Source organism: Lycorma delicatula, chromosome 12 (genome assembly GCF_047948215.1).
Source record: "Lycorma delicatula isolate Av1 chromosome 12, ASM4794821v1, whole genome shotgun sequence".
Classification (NCBI taxonomy): domain Eukaryota; kingdom Metazoa; phylum Arthropoda; class Insecta; order Hemiptera; family Fulgoridae; genus Lycorma; species Lycorma delicatula.
The window spans coordinates 41290323-41309051 of NC_134466.1; the positions used below are offsets into that span (position 1 = coordinate 41290323).

The 18729-nt window shown below is 28.7% G+C and overlaps 1 protein-coding gene across 2 annotated transcripts in view; it reads right to left on the reverse strand.

Annotated features, from left to right (window-relative positions):
- Nucleotides 1–2285: 2285 nt before the first annotated feature.
- The window catches only part of LOC142333163 (uncharacterized), a 37834-nt gene continuing 21390 nt past the window's right edge, over nucleotides 2286–18729 (reverse strand). Inside the window, exons 8-13 of one of the 2 annotated variants that reach the window (XM_075380106.1) lie at nucleotides 12505–12712; nucleotides 10330–10445; nucleotides 7470–7582; nucleotides 5788–5953; nucleotides 4695–4835; nucleotides 2286–2568 (exon numbers count right to left, since the gene is read on the reverse strand). In XM_075380106.1, the coding sequence (XP_075236221.1) occupies nucleotides 2503–2568; nucleotides 4695–4835; nucleotides 5788–5953; nucleotides 7470–7582; nucleotides 10330–10445; nucleotides 12505–12712 (810 nt within the window). In that variant the 3' untranslated portion in view covers nucleotides 2286–2502. Of the gene's footprint in view, nucleotides 2569–4694; nucleotides 4836–5787; nucleotides 5954–7469; nucleotides 7583–10329; nucleotides 10446–12504; nucleotides 12713–18729 lie in introns of those variants that run through there. The other variant, XM_075380108.1, reaches the window with a different exon arrangement.

Sequence of the window (18729 nt, forward strand, 5' to 3'; positions counted from 1 at the left end):
TATTCTATTATTAATTTCCCAATTGATTTTCCCATCCTCAAACAAAAGCAATGGAATGGAATCTTCTGACTTCCACCAAGAACTACATTCATAATAATACATACGGTTGTTTTGATTACTTACCTGTAGCTAAAAATAAATAATTATACTGAAATTATTTTATGTTTCAGCCCCTTGTTTATTTGAGATAAATACGGGTGGGTACAAGATGTATAGTATATATGACGAATAAACAAAAAATAAGAATGATAATTTTGTTATTGGGCTCCAATAACTGTTGGTTATTTTGTCAAATAACTAATAAAAATTAGTTTTTTTGATTTTTATCAGATACTTTTCTATGTAAATACATATTAATAAATCATTCCATATTTAATATAATTTTTTCACCTGACGTAAAAAAAAATCAAGCATCAAAATGTTAAGTTGTTTTATATGAAGTGTCACATGAATTCTTGAACTTTGCCAATAATTTCTTTTTAAGACAACCACATTAATATTTGCCCATCCTTTCAATAACAACCTAATTTTTATAATAATAATCATACATTTTCTATTTGCTTTAAATCCTTTTCTTAAGTCTATTACCTTTTCTTAAGTTCACTGACTGCAATCATTTTGTATTTCTACAACACTGAAAAATATAGTTCTTCAGCTTTAATTTCATTCTTTGTTAAAACAAAATCTGATTATATAGAAAAATCTAGTGGTTTCTGTGAGCCTGTTACTTTTTCATGAATAAATCATTTGTAATGGCTATTGCCATTATAAAATATTTCACTGTTTCAAGATGATGTCTGTTTTAATGGTTTGCAGTAACAATCGGATTATGATCCTTGCCAATATTCAATTTTACTGTGATCAAACCGTTGATCAAATCAAATTCAGAAATCACTAGCAGTATCTGTAATTAAATTTTCTATAGAAAAGGCTGTTAATCTTTTTCAATACCTCTTTAGACTAAAAGTAGCTTTTAAAGGTACGAAAGAGTATGGCATGGTGGGTCAACCAACACAGCCACAGTTATTGAGTGAACACTATGACTGTCTGTACCTGCCTCTAATTACTTGACTAAAAAACACAAATAAATAAATAAAAATTGAGAAACTAAGTTTCACAGTCACCACCTTATGGTGTTTGTCAGGTAATGCTAAGAAGTGTGAAAAATATTTTTTTTACCCATATACAAGACAGGTAAGGCTATAACTACTATTTTTTAAGGTGGGGCCGACTATTCTGAAACCCGCACCTTCATATTAGTCAAAATTTTGAGCCCTGCGCTGACCAAACTGTTGGGGGTCTAAAGAATTCACTGATAATTTTTATAAATTGAACATTGTTATTTATCACTATTATTCTTAAGCTTTAATTTTTATTTATCAGCATTATTTTCACAAACATGATGATAATGAAAACAGTAGGAGTCTAGATTGGCTAGACAGGAAGGACAAGAATAAAGTAAATCATACAGAGGGAGTCAAGGGAACAGAGCCCTTTGACTGGCCAGTCTAACCATAAAAGAAGGTAGGGGATAACTAAAATGTTGCTAAGCACAAAGTACAAAGAGATGGAAGAGCCAAAATAATTATTGTAGATACAATAATAATTAGTAAATGTGTCACATTTCTAATTGTTTACATAGTTTTTTGAAGTCGATCTTATTATTTTAAGTTCATCTATCTTATACTTTCTAGTTTATTTTAATTTTATATAGAGTATCTCCATGAAACATTTCAATCTTATACCTTACAAAAAAAAAAATTGTTAACAAGAAACAAGCATGAAAAGCATGTCTCTTGATGAAAATAAGAAAAGGTATGCAGAGAAACAAATAAATTATATAATTTAATTTAAGATTACATGAATATGTAAATGCAGGAGTAATACATATTCCCACATTTCTCTTAAACATAGGAATAAGTTTTTTTTAAACTATTTTTCTTAAGATTTGTGCTGAAATAATTAAAATAACAAAATATCTTATTAAATTCTTAGTAGCATTCTGATATTAAAAAATTGATGATAACAAAAAAGTATCTTCAAAGATTGTTAATGTAGATAATGTAATTTTTTGTTTAAGTAATCTTCTACTTATTATCTGGAAAATTGTTAAAGGATCACCAGAAGAACCTCCCCTACAAAATTAATTAAGGATCAAAGAAAATATCTCTTTTTTAAAAAAAATAAGAATAGAACATTCTTCAAAACATATAAATCAAAATGTGAATTCATTCATAAGCCTTCTTCCAAGTCAGCTAAAAAAAAAAAAACTTCTTACATAGTTGCACATAAAGAAAAAAGTTTTATTCAATTAAAAAGTAAAATATAAAATCAACTGTCAGCTCCTGCTTTTTGTTTATTTTATTAATACACATAGTAGTTACATTTATTTTATAAATATTAAGATGTATTATCAGTATCTATGGGCTAAATTAATATACAACCAAACCAAGACATAATAAAATCGAATATTTGAAAATAAATCGTTTTTTATCCATCAATTTACTTATCAAATGAATTTTTACAATTCATAAGCAATGTTTTCTGAAATGCCATTTTTAATTCTTCCTGTAAAAGACAAAAAAAAAATTGTATTTGTAAAACAAACATGTAATAAAATTAATGTAAAAACTTTATAACTTCACACCTGTAACAATAATTGACATTGTTTCTTGCTTATTACATAATTTTTAACACAATGGTGAAATGCTATCATAGTTATTTTTGGACCTTTCTCATTGACCTTGTTGAATTTTACATTTCTGGAAAGAGAGAACTTAAGATAGAGTAACTAATTATACTCCATTAGGGCACAAGTCATTTAGCATTCAACGACTGGCAGCAGCAGTAAAGCCGTTTATATTTATACAGTTTGCCAAAGACACATGCTATATCCTTTTAATGAGTAAAAGTACTAAAAAAAAATAAATAATAATAATAAAATTGCCAGACTATATAACCTAGATATCCATGTTAAACTAAAACAGTAACAACATGCCATAACATTATGACTAACATGTACATAACATACAAATAAGTCATCCCTGTAAATGGAAATTCATAAAATCTTTGAAGTTTTTACAAAGTTAACTTTTTATACATTGCAATTTGAAAGATAAAAACTATAACTTGTAATAATAATAAAATAGTACTAAATCTGACCTGAATATGAAACTCTCTGTGCACACTATATGTATCACAACTTATTATACTGGTATTAAAAAAAAGCAAAAAGAAAAATGTTGGTAAAAGTCATTAAATTCACAAGCCAGTGAATACTTTATTGAAGTGCATGGAATAGCAAATAAAGTTTAGTTTGAATTAGTAATTAATTAGTATTGTATTTATTTTGATTCCGACTGTTGCGTAATTAAAAACCATTAACAAGGAACAAAGACTTTAATAAATAAATTACATCAATTTCATAAGAAACTAAATTACACTAATTTTATAATCTAAATATTCAGAAAATAAATTTGATTGAAAATAAAATTAATTGTCTCTCTTATTATCTATGATATATAACAAGTTCATTTGATACAATTTTTATTTTTTAACTTATGAATTTAATGGAAACATTTAAGTTGTTTATCTTGATAGTTATATACAGTTACAGACATCTCTGATTTTGATGAAATTTGGAATAAACCTTATTTAGGCCCTAAGTTATTTGTTACAATTGAAATTATTTTTCATAAGTGTCTTTCACCAGAGTTATGTTGTTTGTAAGGTTCTGTGTGGGTACCATTTGTGGCATTTGCATCAGTGACATCCTGGCCGAGGCAAACTGGAATATGTCAAAAGTCGAGGTCTCCAGTAAAACCCATAAGGATTAGGAACAGAGGAGGTGGTGGAGGGTGTCATCCCACGGGAGTCAGGATGTGTAAGTACCCATACCCAAAATTTTCTTATTTTGTGATTAACACATCTGTATATGTTATTTACCAACAAAATAATTTAGTTTATATTAAATTTAGTTAAAAATAAAGTTAGATTTGCTAAAGGTTAAGCGGAGCAGAAGTCTTGAATTGACTTCATCAGATAAATAATGTAAATTTCTGTCAAATTTACAAGTTAGTTATAAATCAACATAACTTAATCTTATTCTAAACCTAACTAAACTCAATTAATTCTCACTAAATAAAGTTATCAACTCCCTAAGTAATGTATATTGCACATTTACCAAATCCACACATCCAGCTTAACCTAACTTACATTTTTCTTTATGACTGAAAATTTTATTTATTTACTACTAGTTTAGTTTATCCATTTTGTACACTTTCAGGCTGAAAATTATCTACTGAATCACTAAGTATTTTAATAAACAAGAAAATTCAGTTTAATATTACAGAAAAATACAATTACAAAATTGTTAACTAATGGGCTCAATTTTATAGATATATACGTACTTAAATTAAGCAGCATATTATTATTAAATTTTAAATTGCACATGATTTAGATAAAAATTTAATTTTGTGCATAAACTTCTGAAAGAAAAACCTAGGTAATCACAGACCCATTATAGTTTTGATAGTGTTGGGAACTTTAACAGGATCTTGTAATCCTGAGTAATTTTTATTTAAAAACAATTTTTGTACTTAAAAATAAACCATAGATAAATCTTACATTTGTGATTGTCTTATAATTAAGAAAATATTCTACATTTTTTTTTTAAATACAACAAATTTTTTTACCTGTTGTGAAGAAGCAATTTCTTTGTGTGCTTGTATTACCCATGTTAAAATATCTTCATGCGTTGGAAGACTTAGATGTGATGAATCATGATTCCATGAAGACCACTGTACACTATCATTCCAACTCTGTTCTATTTTATTCTGGTAATGAAAGCAGAACAAAAAACAAAAACAAACATAACAAAAAAATAATAACATAATTAGTATTTAACAGAAAAATAAGAAGAAAATGGCATACATCGGCAAATAATAAATATTTGTTTCCAAGATTCAAGAGCAACAAATAATTGATAAATTATTTAAAAAATTAAATTTTAAAGATTGTGATACACATTTTTATAACAAAATATTACATTTTTAAACTTAAATTAACAACCCATACATTTAGACTTCCTCTTTAATGTACCAAATCAATAATATTCAAAACAACTCCAACTTTATTTATGTTATAGTGATTTAGTATAACTTCACAGGGATTTATGATCATGTACAAGTTGCAACACATAGGATTATAAGCTTGGGGTCATTTGAATATTTGGCCTTTTTTTATTTAAGCTTCCTTCCCTAAAAGAACAACTGAAGTCTGATTCTTGTAGTTGTTATTTCAACAATATTTCCATATTTCATTAATGATTTCAAGTTGTCCAGAGGTGTTAATTCAGATGACCTTGGAGGTAAGTTGATAGGTCTGACATATCCAATCCACTTATTTAAAAGAAGCTTATTTAAGTGCTGTCTAACTGCTAGAGAAAAATGTGGAGTTACCCCATTGTGCTAGAAAATCATCTACCCTCTTGCTATCAGAGGAACATCTTCCAATAGATATATGAACCTCATATACATCTTAGTATGTTCATATGAATTTTCTTCATTTTTACCAGTAGAATATGTATGAAAGTTTGTTACATTCTTTGTGAATCATTCTGTATAAAAAAACTTTTAATCACGAATATTATGTGTAATATCATTATTATAAATTTAAAGAAAAGAAGCCCATGAATGGACGGACATGCGGAATGTCCCATTTAACAGTCTCAAGATTACACTCAATAGGTTTTACAATAATTTTTTTAAAATCAAGATCTCTTTTTACCTTAAAAATATTTGAAACTGAAATTCCTAAAGGTTGCAGTTTTGATGAACATCCAGAAGGAAATAGTTCATGATGACATAATGATTTTATTATAACTTCTTTTACATTACTGTGAATATGTGGTGGATATCTGTCAGATAGCAGCAATGAAACACCAGTCTGATATCTATAATTAAAACAAATATATATCAATTTTTAATAAATGTTGTTTTTCAATAAGGACACATTTTTTACACTGATAATATTACGTAACGCTTTCTACAAATAAATGTACAATAGTGTAAAAAGTCCAGTATCTAATATTCAATGAATTTGATAATTTTGTCTTTTGTTACTAATAAATATAATAAGATCTAAAATCCTCTACTCACTGCTACACTAATTAAATATTTCACAAATTCGACATTATTCTTTGAAAGTGTTTGCCCTACAATTGGCATTTAAATATGTGACGTACACATACGTCAAATCGGCAATCGTCATATGGCAATACGTCATTCGGCAAATTGAATAAACTGACAAAAACAACAAACAAAATCTTTTAATAAAGATACTCATTTTTATTCTGTAAAAAAAGATTTAAAGAAAAATTTACCTTCCCAGCTATAGCAATAATAGGGAAGTATATAAATTGGTAAAAAAATCTAAAAAATTTACCTTTTTTTTTTTTTTAATTTGTGTCTTAAGGAAACAAAAAAACTGTTGGTCTGTATTCGGTCTTACTCTAAACCTTATTACTGATTTTCTTCAAAATTGATAGGCACTTCAATAAAAAAACATTTTTTTACAAAAGTTGGATTTTTTTATCATAAATTACCAAAAATTTTTATTTAATATTCACCCCCTTCCCAAAAAATAACTTTATATATTTTAATTTTTTTAGCTTTATCTTGCATCGGAAAAGGAGTTAATGTGAGTTTTTTACAACTATATTTTCTACATCAGTAAGCCTTCAAACTGCTATAAAAAAAAACCTTTGCCTATCCCATTCCAATGATTTGTGATAAATATATATTTTTTATTTTTTTTAAATTTATTTAAAATTTAAATCATTTTGCAAGTTACCCGTTGCTTTTAAAATGTTAAAAAATCTTAACTTTTGATACCCCTTACTCTTTAGTAAAAATGTTCACACCCTTCTTAGAAAATTACACCTTTGTTTATTTAGAATGGCTGTAACTTTGTACTTTTAAATAATTTTAAAAAGTTATTTTTTAAATTTATTATCCTCATTTGGGGAATATCTTTCATAAAATTAATTTTACCCCAACTTTTCATTTTGGGGATCTCAAAAATGAAAATCTTTTTGTCGTAATTTCAAATTTTTATTGCTCAAAACATACTTTGTTAAAAGTCACTCAAATAATTTAATACCCCACCGCTGAAAGGGAAGCTGCCATTTTTAAAAAAATAAAAAATTTTTTTAAAATCAATTTTAGTGACTATTTTCACCATTAAAAAAAGGTGTATGCTTCACAACATTATTAAACTAAATATTTGCACAACAATACCAACCAAATATTATTTATTCTTTTTTAATTTTAAAGAACTGAATAAGATAATTTTTTCTTTATACAAGATTTTCAAATAAAAAAATTTATAATTCAAGAATATTAAGAGATAGGAATATTATTTATATTATAAATAACATCTTTCTAATTAAATTTATGTTGATTACTTACTCAAACCAAACATTATTCAGCCAATGCATCATAATCTCTTCATCAACACACCCATCTTTACGAAAGAAAACAAGAACATCTTTTGCAGATTTGACATTAATATCACACGAACCCTAAAATTTTAACAAAATATTAAAAATTAATTTTTTAAATTAATTTTTTTTTCCATTTAAACTTGAGGTAACAATAATATTTTTTTCTTCTTTTAAAAATGCTTTTGTATTAACATCGCTTGAAAGTAAGAATAAAGCACTAACTAAAATATAAATAATAAATTTTTCCTCTTTCTAATAACTAATTTTTATCAAAATACTAGCAGACCCGGTAATGCTTTGCTATTGCTAGATTTGAGTGCATATATTGATTAAATGAAAACAATTGAATGTTTGATAAAACATAAAAAAAATGAACATTACAAAACTTCACAAAATGTAACCTTTCACTTTTATCTCTTTTCTCCTGATTACCTTTCCCCTTTTTCCTTTTCCTCCTTTTCCTCCCTTTCCCCTCCTTTCTCACTTTACACATTTCCTTTTTCCCTATTTACCTTTTTTCATTTTTCCATATTTCCCATTTGCCTTTTCTGATTTTTCCCTTTCTCCCGTTTCCCCTTTTTCCCCGTGTGTAAATCTATCCAGTAGCTTTTTAGTCTATAGCAGACATACATACGAACATTGCCTTTTGGCCTTTTCTATATATATATATATATATATATTAGAAAAAGAAAGTCTGTTTGTATATTTGTTTGTTTTGTAAATATCTCGACTGGCGCCACCTTGCAGGTATAGGTTTTGCAAAAATTTTTCTTTTCACATAACTAATGTATATGCTGAATATGAGCCAAATCAGTTTTTAAATACAATTTTTCTAAATATCTCAACCCCAGTGCCACCTAGCGGGTCCATTTTTTGTAAAAATATTTCTTTTCATATATAATAATATATATTCTGAATATGAGCCAAATCGAACCATAAATACAATTTTTTTAAATAGCTCGATGATTTCATTGCCTCCTAATGGGTCCAAACTAATTCAGAAACCTTAGCAGGCATGCGCACAACAACTTACCAATATTTCATTGTAATTAGATGAATGGTTTAGGAACACATACAAGACAAACAAACATTCATTTATATATATATATATATATATATATATATATATATAAGATATAATCTTGTTTAGCAAAGAAAAAGAATATATATATAAAACATATTTTTTCATTTCCATGAGAGGAACAATCCTAAAATTGGATTTTATGACTTTTGCTTGGTTTTACAAGCAGTAAAAACATGAAAAATAGAAAAGCTACAAGGAGAACTTGAACTGCCCTGCCAACAAATGTGATTGTTCTCTACTAGAGATGAAAGATTACAGGAGTGCTGAAATTGGGTAATGTGATTGGCAATAGTGGGATATGATCACAAGGTTTTCCTAAACAATCATAATACCAATTCAGTTCCCAAAAAGCATGGTGCAGTAAGTGTCAAGATCAATATCACAGAAATATTAGTTTTATTTGCATTTATTAATGACCATTTTGAAAGATCTGAAAGGAAGACTAAATAAAATTACAGAAATATGGTTTCAGTAATGCAAATGATAACAGAAAAATAATAAAAATCTTGAGAGGTATATAGAAAGAAATAAGTAAATAATTATGGGTTCTATAGTTACAGAAAAAAGCAATCGCTTGTATCAAATGGGATAAACAAATGAAAACATTAAAACCAAAGAATAAATTGGAGACACAGATTAAATAAAAAAATTGATCTTGAATTATAAGTTATGAAAAAAAAGGACACACCAATTGAGTAGTTTAAACTACAAAGAAGAATACAGCAAAGGACTGCCATTACCAAATTGTTTAGTATATGTGTTGAAGATCTAAAAAACAATGAAGGTATTAGCATTGAAGGAAGAAAAATAAATTGTATAAGGTTTGCAGATGATACAGAAGATGAAGAAGTAACAGGACACTCAACAGATAATTTCAAAGTTAAAGAACATTTTGACTGAATAAGGTATAAAAATGAATATTGGGAAAACATACATTTCTGTGGTAAAAAGGATAAGAGGCAATGAGCCAACAAATGTCTCCAGAAAAGAAGGAAGAAATCAGTGTATAAACAGATTAAGAATTATGTAAACAAAACAATTCTAAAATTAACTGAAACACAAAGTTTTAAACAAAACTATTTTTTACTGAAAAACATACCACTTTATTTTTGGTGTACAATAACTTTGTTAAATGGGTAATACACATTTAAAAGTTTTAAACAAAATTTATAGAGGATCTCATACTGAGAAAAATGGTACGAATAAACTCCACAAAAACTAAATATAAACATAAAAATTTTGTATTGTAGATTAAAAGGATGGAATTGAGTTGTTTGTATCTTTTCTAAGTATTCACTTTACCTTACTTTGTGAAAAACCAGTGCTTCTGATACTGGTTGATATTGCTAACTTACAAAATAAATTATTTTAAATAAAATTAATAGTCAACTAGCTTGTAAACAAGCATGTAGCTTGTGTGTGCAGTGTTGCATATCCTACATTATTGCATTAATTAACTGCAATCTTTTAAACCGCCAATCAGAACTCAATTTTGAAACAGATAAAACTTACATACACTTTTGTTTTGAAACAAGATTATAAATACTAAAAAATCCTTTGAAATTTCTAAAGAATTTAGTATAAAATACATCTTGTGTACATTAAATAAATGTGTAAATAATATATATATATATATATATATACACTGAAAATAATTGTAATTGTCCTCTATACAAAAACACATCTGCCCTACTGCGTATTAAACTTATATTCCATTAGAAAAATTTAAACGTATTAATACCTTTAAAATGAGAACAGATGGTAGAACTTTCCCGTTTGCAAGAGAAGTAATAATGACAGATGCTTGGCAATTATCAAAACCTGGTCTCCTGATCAGCAATTCTTTTTTTTTAATACCTTTAAATATTAAAAACAGAAGAATATAAAGTAATATAAAATTCAGTACAATGAAGTAGCTAAAATTAATCTGTTAGAAAGCATTTTTAATTTATTTTAATATCATCATATTATGATGAATAAGACTTTTCAGCTATTATGTAGTGAATAACTGCATTAACGGCACGTAATTGTTATCTTCACCTATTGAAAAATCAGGAGCATTTTTATATACTTTTTTCAACACAGCATTTAAAAATGTATACTTTCTACATTATAAGACCTTTTTTTAGAAATGGGAAAAATGTTAGATACTGTTTAAAATCTCTAATCAATGCTTAGTAATACTGAAGCCAGCCAGTTGTCAATATCTATATTTTCTATATTTAAGTCACTAAGCTTCTGAAAATTACATGGAAATTGATCAATCTTCCAGTAAACCTTTGATATAAATATATATATAAAAACTGGCAGGGTATTATATGACTTTCCCAGCTGTGCCAATCAAGTCATACATTACCTTGCTTTTTTATTAATTATTATGATTACCAAAATAAGATTTAAACATCAAAATTCCCAAATTTTGAATAAAATGATTTTGATTTTTAGGGGCTGCTTTATCTATGGGGAAAATTTAGGAAAAATTTACTTATAAAGATGTATTCCTATCAAAAAAGAATTAATTTAAAAGAAAATGTTCAAAAATAGTGAAAAACTTTGTTTGTTAAGTAATGAAAAAAATTACTACTCATTTTGGGTTTACATTATAATATAGGTGTCAAAGCTATTTTAATTTTAACAACCTTTCAGTGATGAAAGGTTAAAAAAAAAGTTTTAGTAATAAAAAATAGTTTTAAAAAAATGCATAGTTTTTAGAGGTAAGGAATCAATTTTAAGAAATACTTTTCTAAAAATATTCATATGTAGGTTAAGCTTAAAAAATTTCCTTAAATAAGGTTTTCTCTAAATCAACCCACTTCAATAAAGGCTAAAGTAGGAAAAAGAAGATGTTCAAAAAAACTTTCTGAATTTTAGGTCCAGGGTCTATAATTTAAAAAAAAAACTTGTAGATATTTCTTGGCAACTCAATTATAAACTTTCAAAAAGCATAAAATATTTAAATAGAAGGAAGAGAGCACAAAAGAACAAAAAAAAATTGAATTTTAAGAAGTGGGGGTTGGTTTTTTTGGAAAAATTCTTTGAATTATTTATTTATGTATGCATTTAGGTACCAAATTTGATTTAATAAAGTTTTCTCTAAAATACCTCTAAAAAAAATCGAAATTGGTTTTCTCACAATATCCCCCAAAACAACATTCTTCAAAACAAATTTTGAAAAAAAAAAATGTGATCAATACCCCATATATAGAAATATTTATGCCAAATTTGAAGAAATCAGTTTTGTCAATCCTGAGACATAAAGCCAAAAGCAGTGTAACACACATACATACTTATATACACGTTTCTTTTTATCTAAATCAACTAGTTGGAACCTAAAATGTTAAGATTTCCAGAAACTCGATATCCCATTTTTGACATGATCACCATACTTTGCCCTTTAATATAGCTAATAATTTTGATATATTTACTGGAAAAGTAATATATATAAAGTTATTGTAATCATTCATTTAACATATTGTTTTTATATATATCCTGTTAAAGTAAAATTTGATTTTATTATGCATGAATACTTATTCATACATATTCAAGCTGTGGGCTTTAAGTATATCAAAATTTCATAAAAACGATAATATTGCTTTAAAAATTACACATACAATTCATAGGATCATGCAGCAAAATAACAAAACAAACACAACAACCCAAGTGTATACAAATTAAAGTGTAGTGGTTGCATTAAAACTACAATGGATAAATTGAACTTCATATATATCAAACTTCAAGTATATGTAATACATACATACAAAGATTTCCAACAAATTGATATTAATAATGTATATATAATATAATACAATCTTCAAAAATGCTTTCTTTAGCTGTGCAATATAAATAGATGTGAGAAAAAAAAACAAAATGAAAAATTACAAGTCGTAAAATACAAATTATTTGGATTGTTACTTACTGCTATGTATGAAGTGAATTGGAATTTCATCAAGAGTTCCAATATTTTCTAACTGAACACCTAAATTACTTATTAAATCTTGTATATGACTTCTAAATTCACTGACTTTTAACTCCATAACAGGAGGTAGCACTGCATTTATAGTTGGCATTTTCTGAAGTAATGATGTATAACGCTTACAAAAACGTATTGCCCAACCGCGTGAAGCCTATAAACAGAAATAAATGAATAAGAATATTAGAATACTACAAAAATTTCTCTATACTAAAGTAGTTATTATGATCAACATCAAAGATTCCCCCAAGTCTAAATATAAATATGGAAAAATCATCGAAGTCAATAAATTTAAATAACTGGAAGAAATAATCCAAATCAATCATTTAGATAAAGGAGCTAATCAAAGAAGGAAGATAAAAATGGAATTAGCCTACCAGCTAACTAAAGATATTTAAAACAAAAAGAATAACTCAATAAAAGTCAAAATCAGGCATTACAAAACAGTAATCGAACTCGAAGGCCTGTACGCATCAGAATGCATCTTCTGTTTGAAATCAGGTAAAATAAATGCAATAGAAAAAAAAGGAAAATCTTGAGAAAACCCTAGGACCAATAAAAATAGGTAAAAACTAACATAAAATCACAAAAATTGTATTTCACGAATACAATGAAACTAAGAAAATGTCATATTCCATCAGAAAAAGAAGAACCATATTCTTCGGCCACCTTATGAGAATAAAAATTATAACAGGCTTATAAAACAAATCTTCAACTGCATTTACAACAAAAACAATAAAAATCAATGAAACTCAGTTGTTCAAAAACATTTCAAAATAGCTGAAAAAAATAGTACAAAAAATCTTCAACTGCATTTACAACAAAAATCAATGAAACTCTATTGTTCAAAAAGACCAAAAAGATTTGAAAATATCTGAATAAATAGTACAAGATAGAAAGATGTTCAGCAAAAAAACTTGTTTAAGATTTCAAGGATTTTGAAGAGAAAAAATAAACCAACAATTCTTCTGGTCAGAAGAAAGAAGGCAAGAGCAAAAGATAAGAAAGAAGAACTATTGGAAGACCAAGAAAGAGAACATCAAGGATAAAAAGAAATAATGTAAAATGTTGCTTCACGAGGTTCTCAATTGGCCAAACTCAAAAAAGTACTTATCAAAAATTAATGATTAATTTTGTTTTATACCTATAATCGTTCACAATAACAATAAATAAATGTATAAAAACTATTTGTCTATACATTGAAATTATATTAATTCTTATAACAACACTGACAATGAATCCACTTTAAATTACAATGAAAATCAAAATGTTTACTCTAAGACCTAAAAATGTTTACTCAAACACCAAATAAAACTTTTTTATTTGGACTAGCCCAAGAGTGTAAAATTAATGAAAATACTACTGAACCATCTCCTCCAGATAACAAGTACTAAATCTGAGTTAAATAACAGCAACGGTTTTGTAGACATGGCCACACCTTAAGATAGAAATAGTCTCAAGAGTTACTTTTAAAGAGGAAGTTCCTAAATCGTAGAAACAAAAAAAAAGTCAATTTTTTTTTGTTTCTACCTTGAAGTGTAAACTACTATCAAAAATTTCTGGGTAAATTTCAAGTCGAATGAGTCAAAGTAGTAGAAATCCAGTTAGAATTTTGTAGTGTGATGAGTGACCTGTGTATCAAGTCTCTGCTCTCTGTATTTAGATGTGCAGTACTCCTATTCTTTCCAAAACTTTTTCCTATTGTAAATAAAATATATCTGAGAATTTAGTAGAGGTATTACAATGGTTTGAGACATTGCAAGTTAATTTGGACACAGGGAATTTTTTTGTTTATTTCTACGAGGTTTTTTTTTCAAGGTCCGATCGGTCATGAAATTAAAACCACAATGAAAACAAAAAATGTTTTATTTGTAACAAGTACTTACATAGTTACGCTATTTCTCTACATAGTCGCCACTCCGATTTAGACATTTGTCGTAGCGTGGTATCAACTTTCCAATATCCTCGTCATAGAATGGAGCCGCCTGTTTTCAGCCATGTTTCTATGATGGTCTGCAGCTCGATGTCTATGCCAAAATATTGTCCTCCTAGCCAGTGTTTCATTTGAACAAAGAAGTGAAAATTGGATGGAGCCAAGTCCGGGCTGTATGGTGGGTGAATAAGAATAAGCGAAGAGGAATGATGTCATCAGGCATTGTCTTTCTCCATGACAATGCTCGGCCACACACTGCAGCTGTAACAAAGAAGCTCCTGCAACGTTTCCATTGGGAAGTATTTGATCACCAACCATACAGCCCGGGCTTTACTCCATCCGATTTTCACCTCTTTGCTCCCATGAAACGCAGGCTAGGAGGACAAAATTTTGGCACAGATATCGAGCTGCACACCAGCTTAGAAACATGGCTGAAAACACAGGCGGCTCCGTTGTATGACGAGGGTATTGGAAAGTTGGTACCACGCTACGACAAATGTCTAAATCGGAGTGGCGACTATGTAGAGAAATATCGTAACTATGTAAGTACTTGTTTCAAATAAAACATTTTTTATTTTCACTGTGGTTTTAATACCATGACCGATCGGACCTTGAAAAACAAAAAAACCCTCGTATATTATCGCTACACTGATTGACAATATCCATTCTTCAAGTTGTCTGTGTAATGTGAGGTTATTGTTGATTATTTAACAATTTTCATATTAAAAATAGTGTTTTGTATTTAATTTTTTATTGAAGAATCATATTTTTATATTTTTTGTTCTGTGTGTCTTTGAACATATAATAATAGATATAACTCCAAGAAAGTGTTTGAAAATTGTTTCTCTTTCTGAGCATACCACTATGATACGACAAATAGCTTCTAAGTGTGGTGTTGGACTAGAGCCAAAGAATGCTTTTTTAAAACAATTAAATAAAACTGATACCTTTTCATCACAGAAAAGGCAATGTGGCTGTAAAATAATACTACACCAACACAGGATCTGTTTTGTGAGAAAAAGTAAATTTGATCAAAATTTATTGGCTGTGGATTTAAATAGAAAATTAGCAGCCAGTGAAACAAATTTACATGTGACAACTATTACATGCTGACTTCTTACAGCTGGACGGAAAACTTGTTGACCAGCTAAGAAGCAGCTTTTAACACCAGCAATGAGCAAAAAAAAAAGGCTCTTGTGAGCCAAAGCACATACTAACTGAACCAAAGAAGACTGGAAGACTGAAAATGTGACAAGTCACATCTTTTAAGTTCACAGGCAAAGGGTTCCATACATTAGAAACTATCAGATGAAAATACATCACCAGTTCATATTCAACAATCAGTTAAACATCTCCAGAAAAAAATGTTTTAAGGTTGTTTCACATTTGAATGTGAAACATTCCCTGAATGTTTACTTCTAATGAACAAGAGCCTGAACAAGTATGTTGAAAGGTGATGGATATACCAAGATTCTGAAGGAAAGGGTTGTGATACTTCAAAACAAATTCCCTCAAGAAAATGGCGTGCTCCAATAAGATTTGGTGACATCCCATACTAACAAAAAAGAGGAAAACCCAACTGAAAATCTTTGCAGTAGTCAAAAAAACGACTCAAAAATGAATTATACACAAAAATTGATCTCTTTAAATCAATAACATCGGTATGGTTGCATGAAGAAATAAAAAAAAATATAGTCCACTTGTTGAATCGATTCCAAATTGTATACATTAAGTGATTAAGAATAAAGGAAAGCATATTAATATACACTGGCCAACATAAAATCTGAAACTGAAAAGGAAGTAGGTGTTCTATATATTATTTTATATACTGAATCTGAATATGCATTCCGGAAACAACCAATCATGTAAAATTCTTAAGTTATAACCTGTTAAATTTATTTATTTCTTCATTCGTCAAACACACAATACAAATAAGTTAGTACGTCTGTATGTTTGCTTATTCACATCTGATTTACATTGCAATGCATGCTGTAGACCTGTATTTGATACATAACAGTCGAATGATGTTGTTTCATGTCAAGGTGGTCAAGGTGTTGTTTCATGTTGGTGGATCAAGTAATGAGCAATTCAACGTGATGAATTTTCTTCGGTATGAGCTCAGCTCTTGGTAAGACATGCTGTGTTCTTTAATTGTGGTAATGGTTTTATCATACATATATAAAGATTGTTTCATAAATTTAGTGAAAAATATTTATGACACAACAACTTTAGGTATTATTTTATTGACCATCAATATTTGTGAGTGTGTGTGTGTGCACACACACAAGCATGCATGTGTGTTTCACACTGTGTTTTACTGTACTCCACAGTGAAATAATTTTATGAAGTATTTTAAGTAATTAGTATTTATAAATTAAAACTTAATTATTAACATTTTGAATTTTAAAATAAATAAAAATCAGGCTTGTAAAAATTCTCCAATTACTTTTTGTTACATCTGCAGAGAATTCACCACAAAAAGTCAACAAAAAATCTGCTGAAAACTGCTAAGAAACATAGCAGTTTCTCCCAAAACAATCAAAATATTGATTGTCCCTTGGGAGACCAAGATAAATCCTGGGCTCCACATGAAGCATGCATCAAGGGCTATGTTAAACTAACCCAGTAGATAAAAGGAAAAATTTGCCTTTTGGCGTACCTATGATTTGGTGAAAGCTTACTTACTTATGGTGACTGCTATTTTTGTTTGACAAATGTTACTGGTTTCAACTCTAACAACAAAAGAAGTATTGCATACCAAAATGTTCCTTCAGCTATGAGACAAGTATTTCATGGTGTTGATTTACCAATTCCGATTGCCCCAACTTCTTGGAAAGAAATTTCTTATTCCCCAGAAGGCTCAACTGATGAATCCTCAACTTCAATAGATATTAATTACATTCCAGAAGAATCAAATGGTGTCAGTGCAGAGACTGCGCATCCGCTCTCTGCCAAGACATATGCCGGTTCCACCGGAGTACCGGAACGGACCTCCAGGGTAGGTAGCCCAGGAGTGGGGCTGTACCCCGGCGGCTAGCCTTACTACATAAGGGATAAAACGTTCATGCAAGTTGAACAAACAAACGTGGCAGAGGGTTTACGTAAACACCCTCGTTTAGAACCGGCCGTTTAACCTGAGGCGAATCGGAGAAAAAGTGCGGAATCAAGAAGAATTGAAATTGAAAAAGCTTACAAAAAGCTTTTTTCAAGAGCCGTAATGTACCTAAACCCAAATACTTTGTTATTACAAAGGAGGATGGAAATTTCTCGAGGGTGAGTCCTTTTCTCATTTCCCGGGAGATAACCAAATGCGCTGGAGGGCCTGATAAAGAAATAAGGAAGATGAACCTCGCCTCATCACGCAAGCATAACTGAGTGACCTAATTCATGACTTGTATTTGTTGAAACAACACGCAAAACTCCTAGCTTCACATCCTAAAGAATGGAATTTATTAAATAAAAATACTAAAATATCAGTATTTAGAACTCAAAAACAAAAATTTACTGAAATACTTTAGAAGAGATGGTTTAATTTGTTCCTGCGATAATGTTAGGGGGCTCTAATACCTGAGCTGGACATTGAATATGTTATTCATATTCATGACTGACATTTACAGACTCATTAAAAAGAAGCATAAAGGCAGTGTTGTTGCAAAACTCAAATATGTTTTCTTCTATACCAGTAGCACATTCTGCAGGAATGAAAGAAACATATGAGAGTAAGTAAAAAATCTTAAATGCTGTTAAGTATGATGAATACTCATGGTGAATCACTGCTGACCTGAAAGTGAAAAGAGCTTCTTCTCAATCTCCAGAGTGGCTTTATAAAATATAAGTGTTTCTTGTGTTTGTGGGATAGTCAGGTTACAGGTAAACACTAAGTAGTTAAAGGCTGGCCAAAAAGAAATCAGATTACTCCAGGAAAGGAAAATTTCAATATTCCTTTTGTCGAAGCAGATTGTATTATTTTACCACCTCTACACATAAAACTTGGCCTGATGAAGAATTCTGTAAAAGCATTACATAAACTTTACACTGGTCTTTCTCAAACCACTTTTTCTGAACTGGTGGAAATTGTCAGCATCTACCAAATAATCTGACTTTCATGGGCTGGGCTTAAAATGCACAGAAATATCCTCTCTTTATCATAATTAGAATAATAAAAAAAAAAAACATTAAAAACTTTTTTTAAACAATTTATAAAAAGATCACAAAACTTTTGATGTAAAAAAATATTC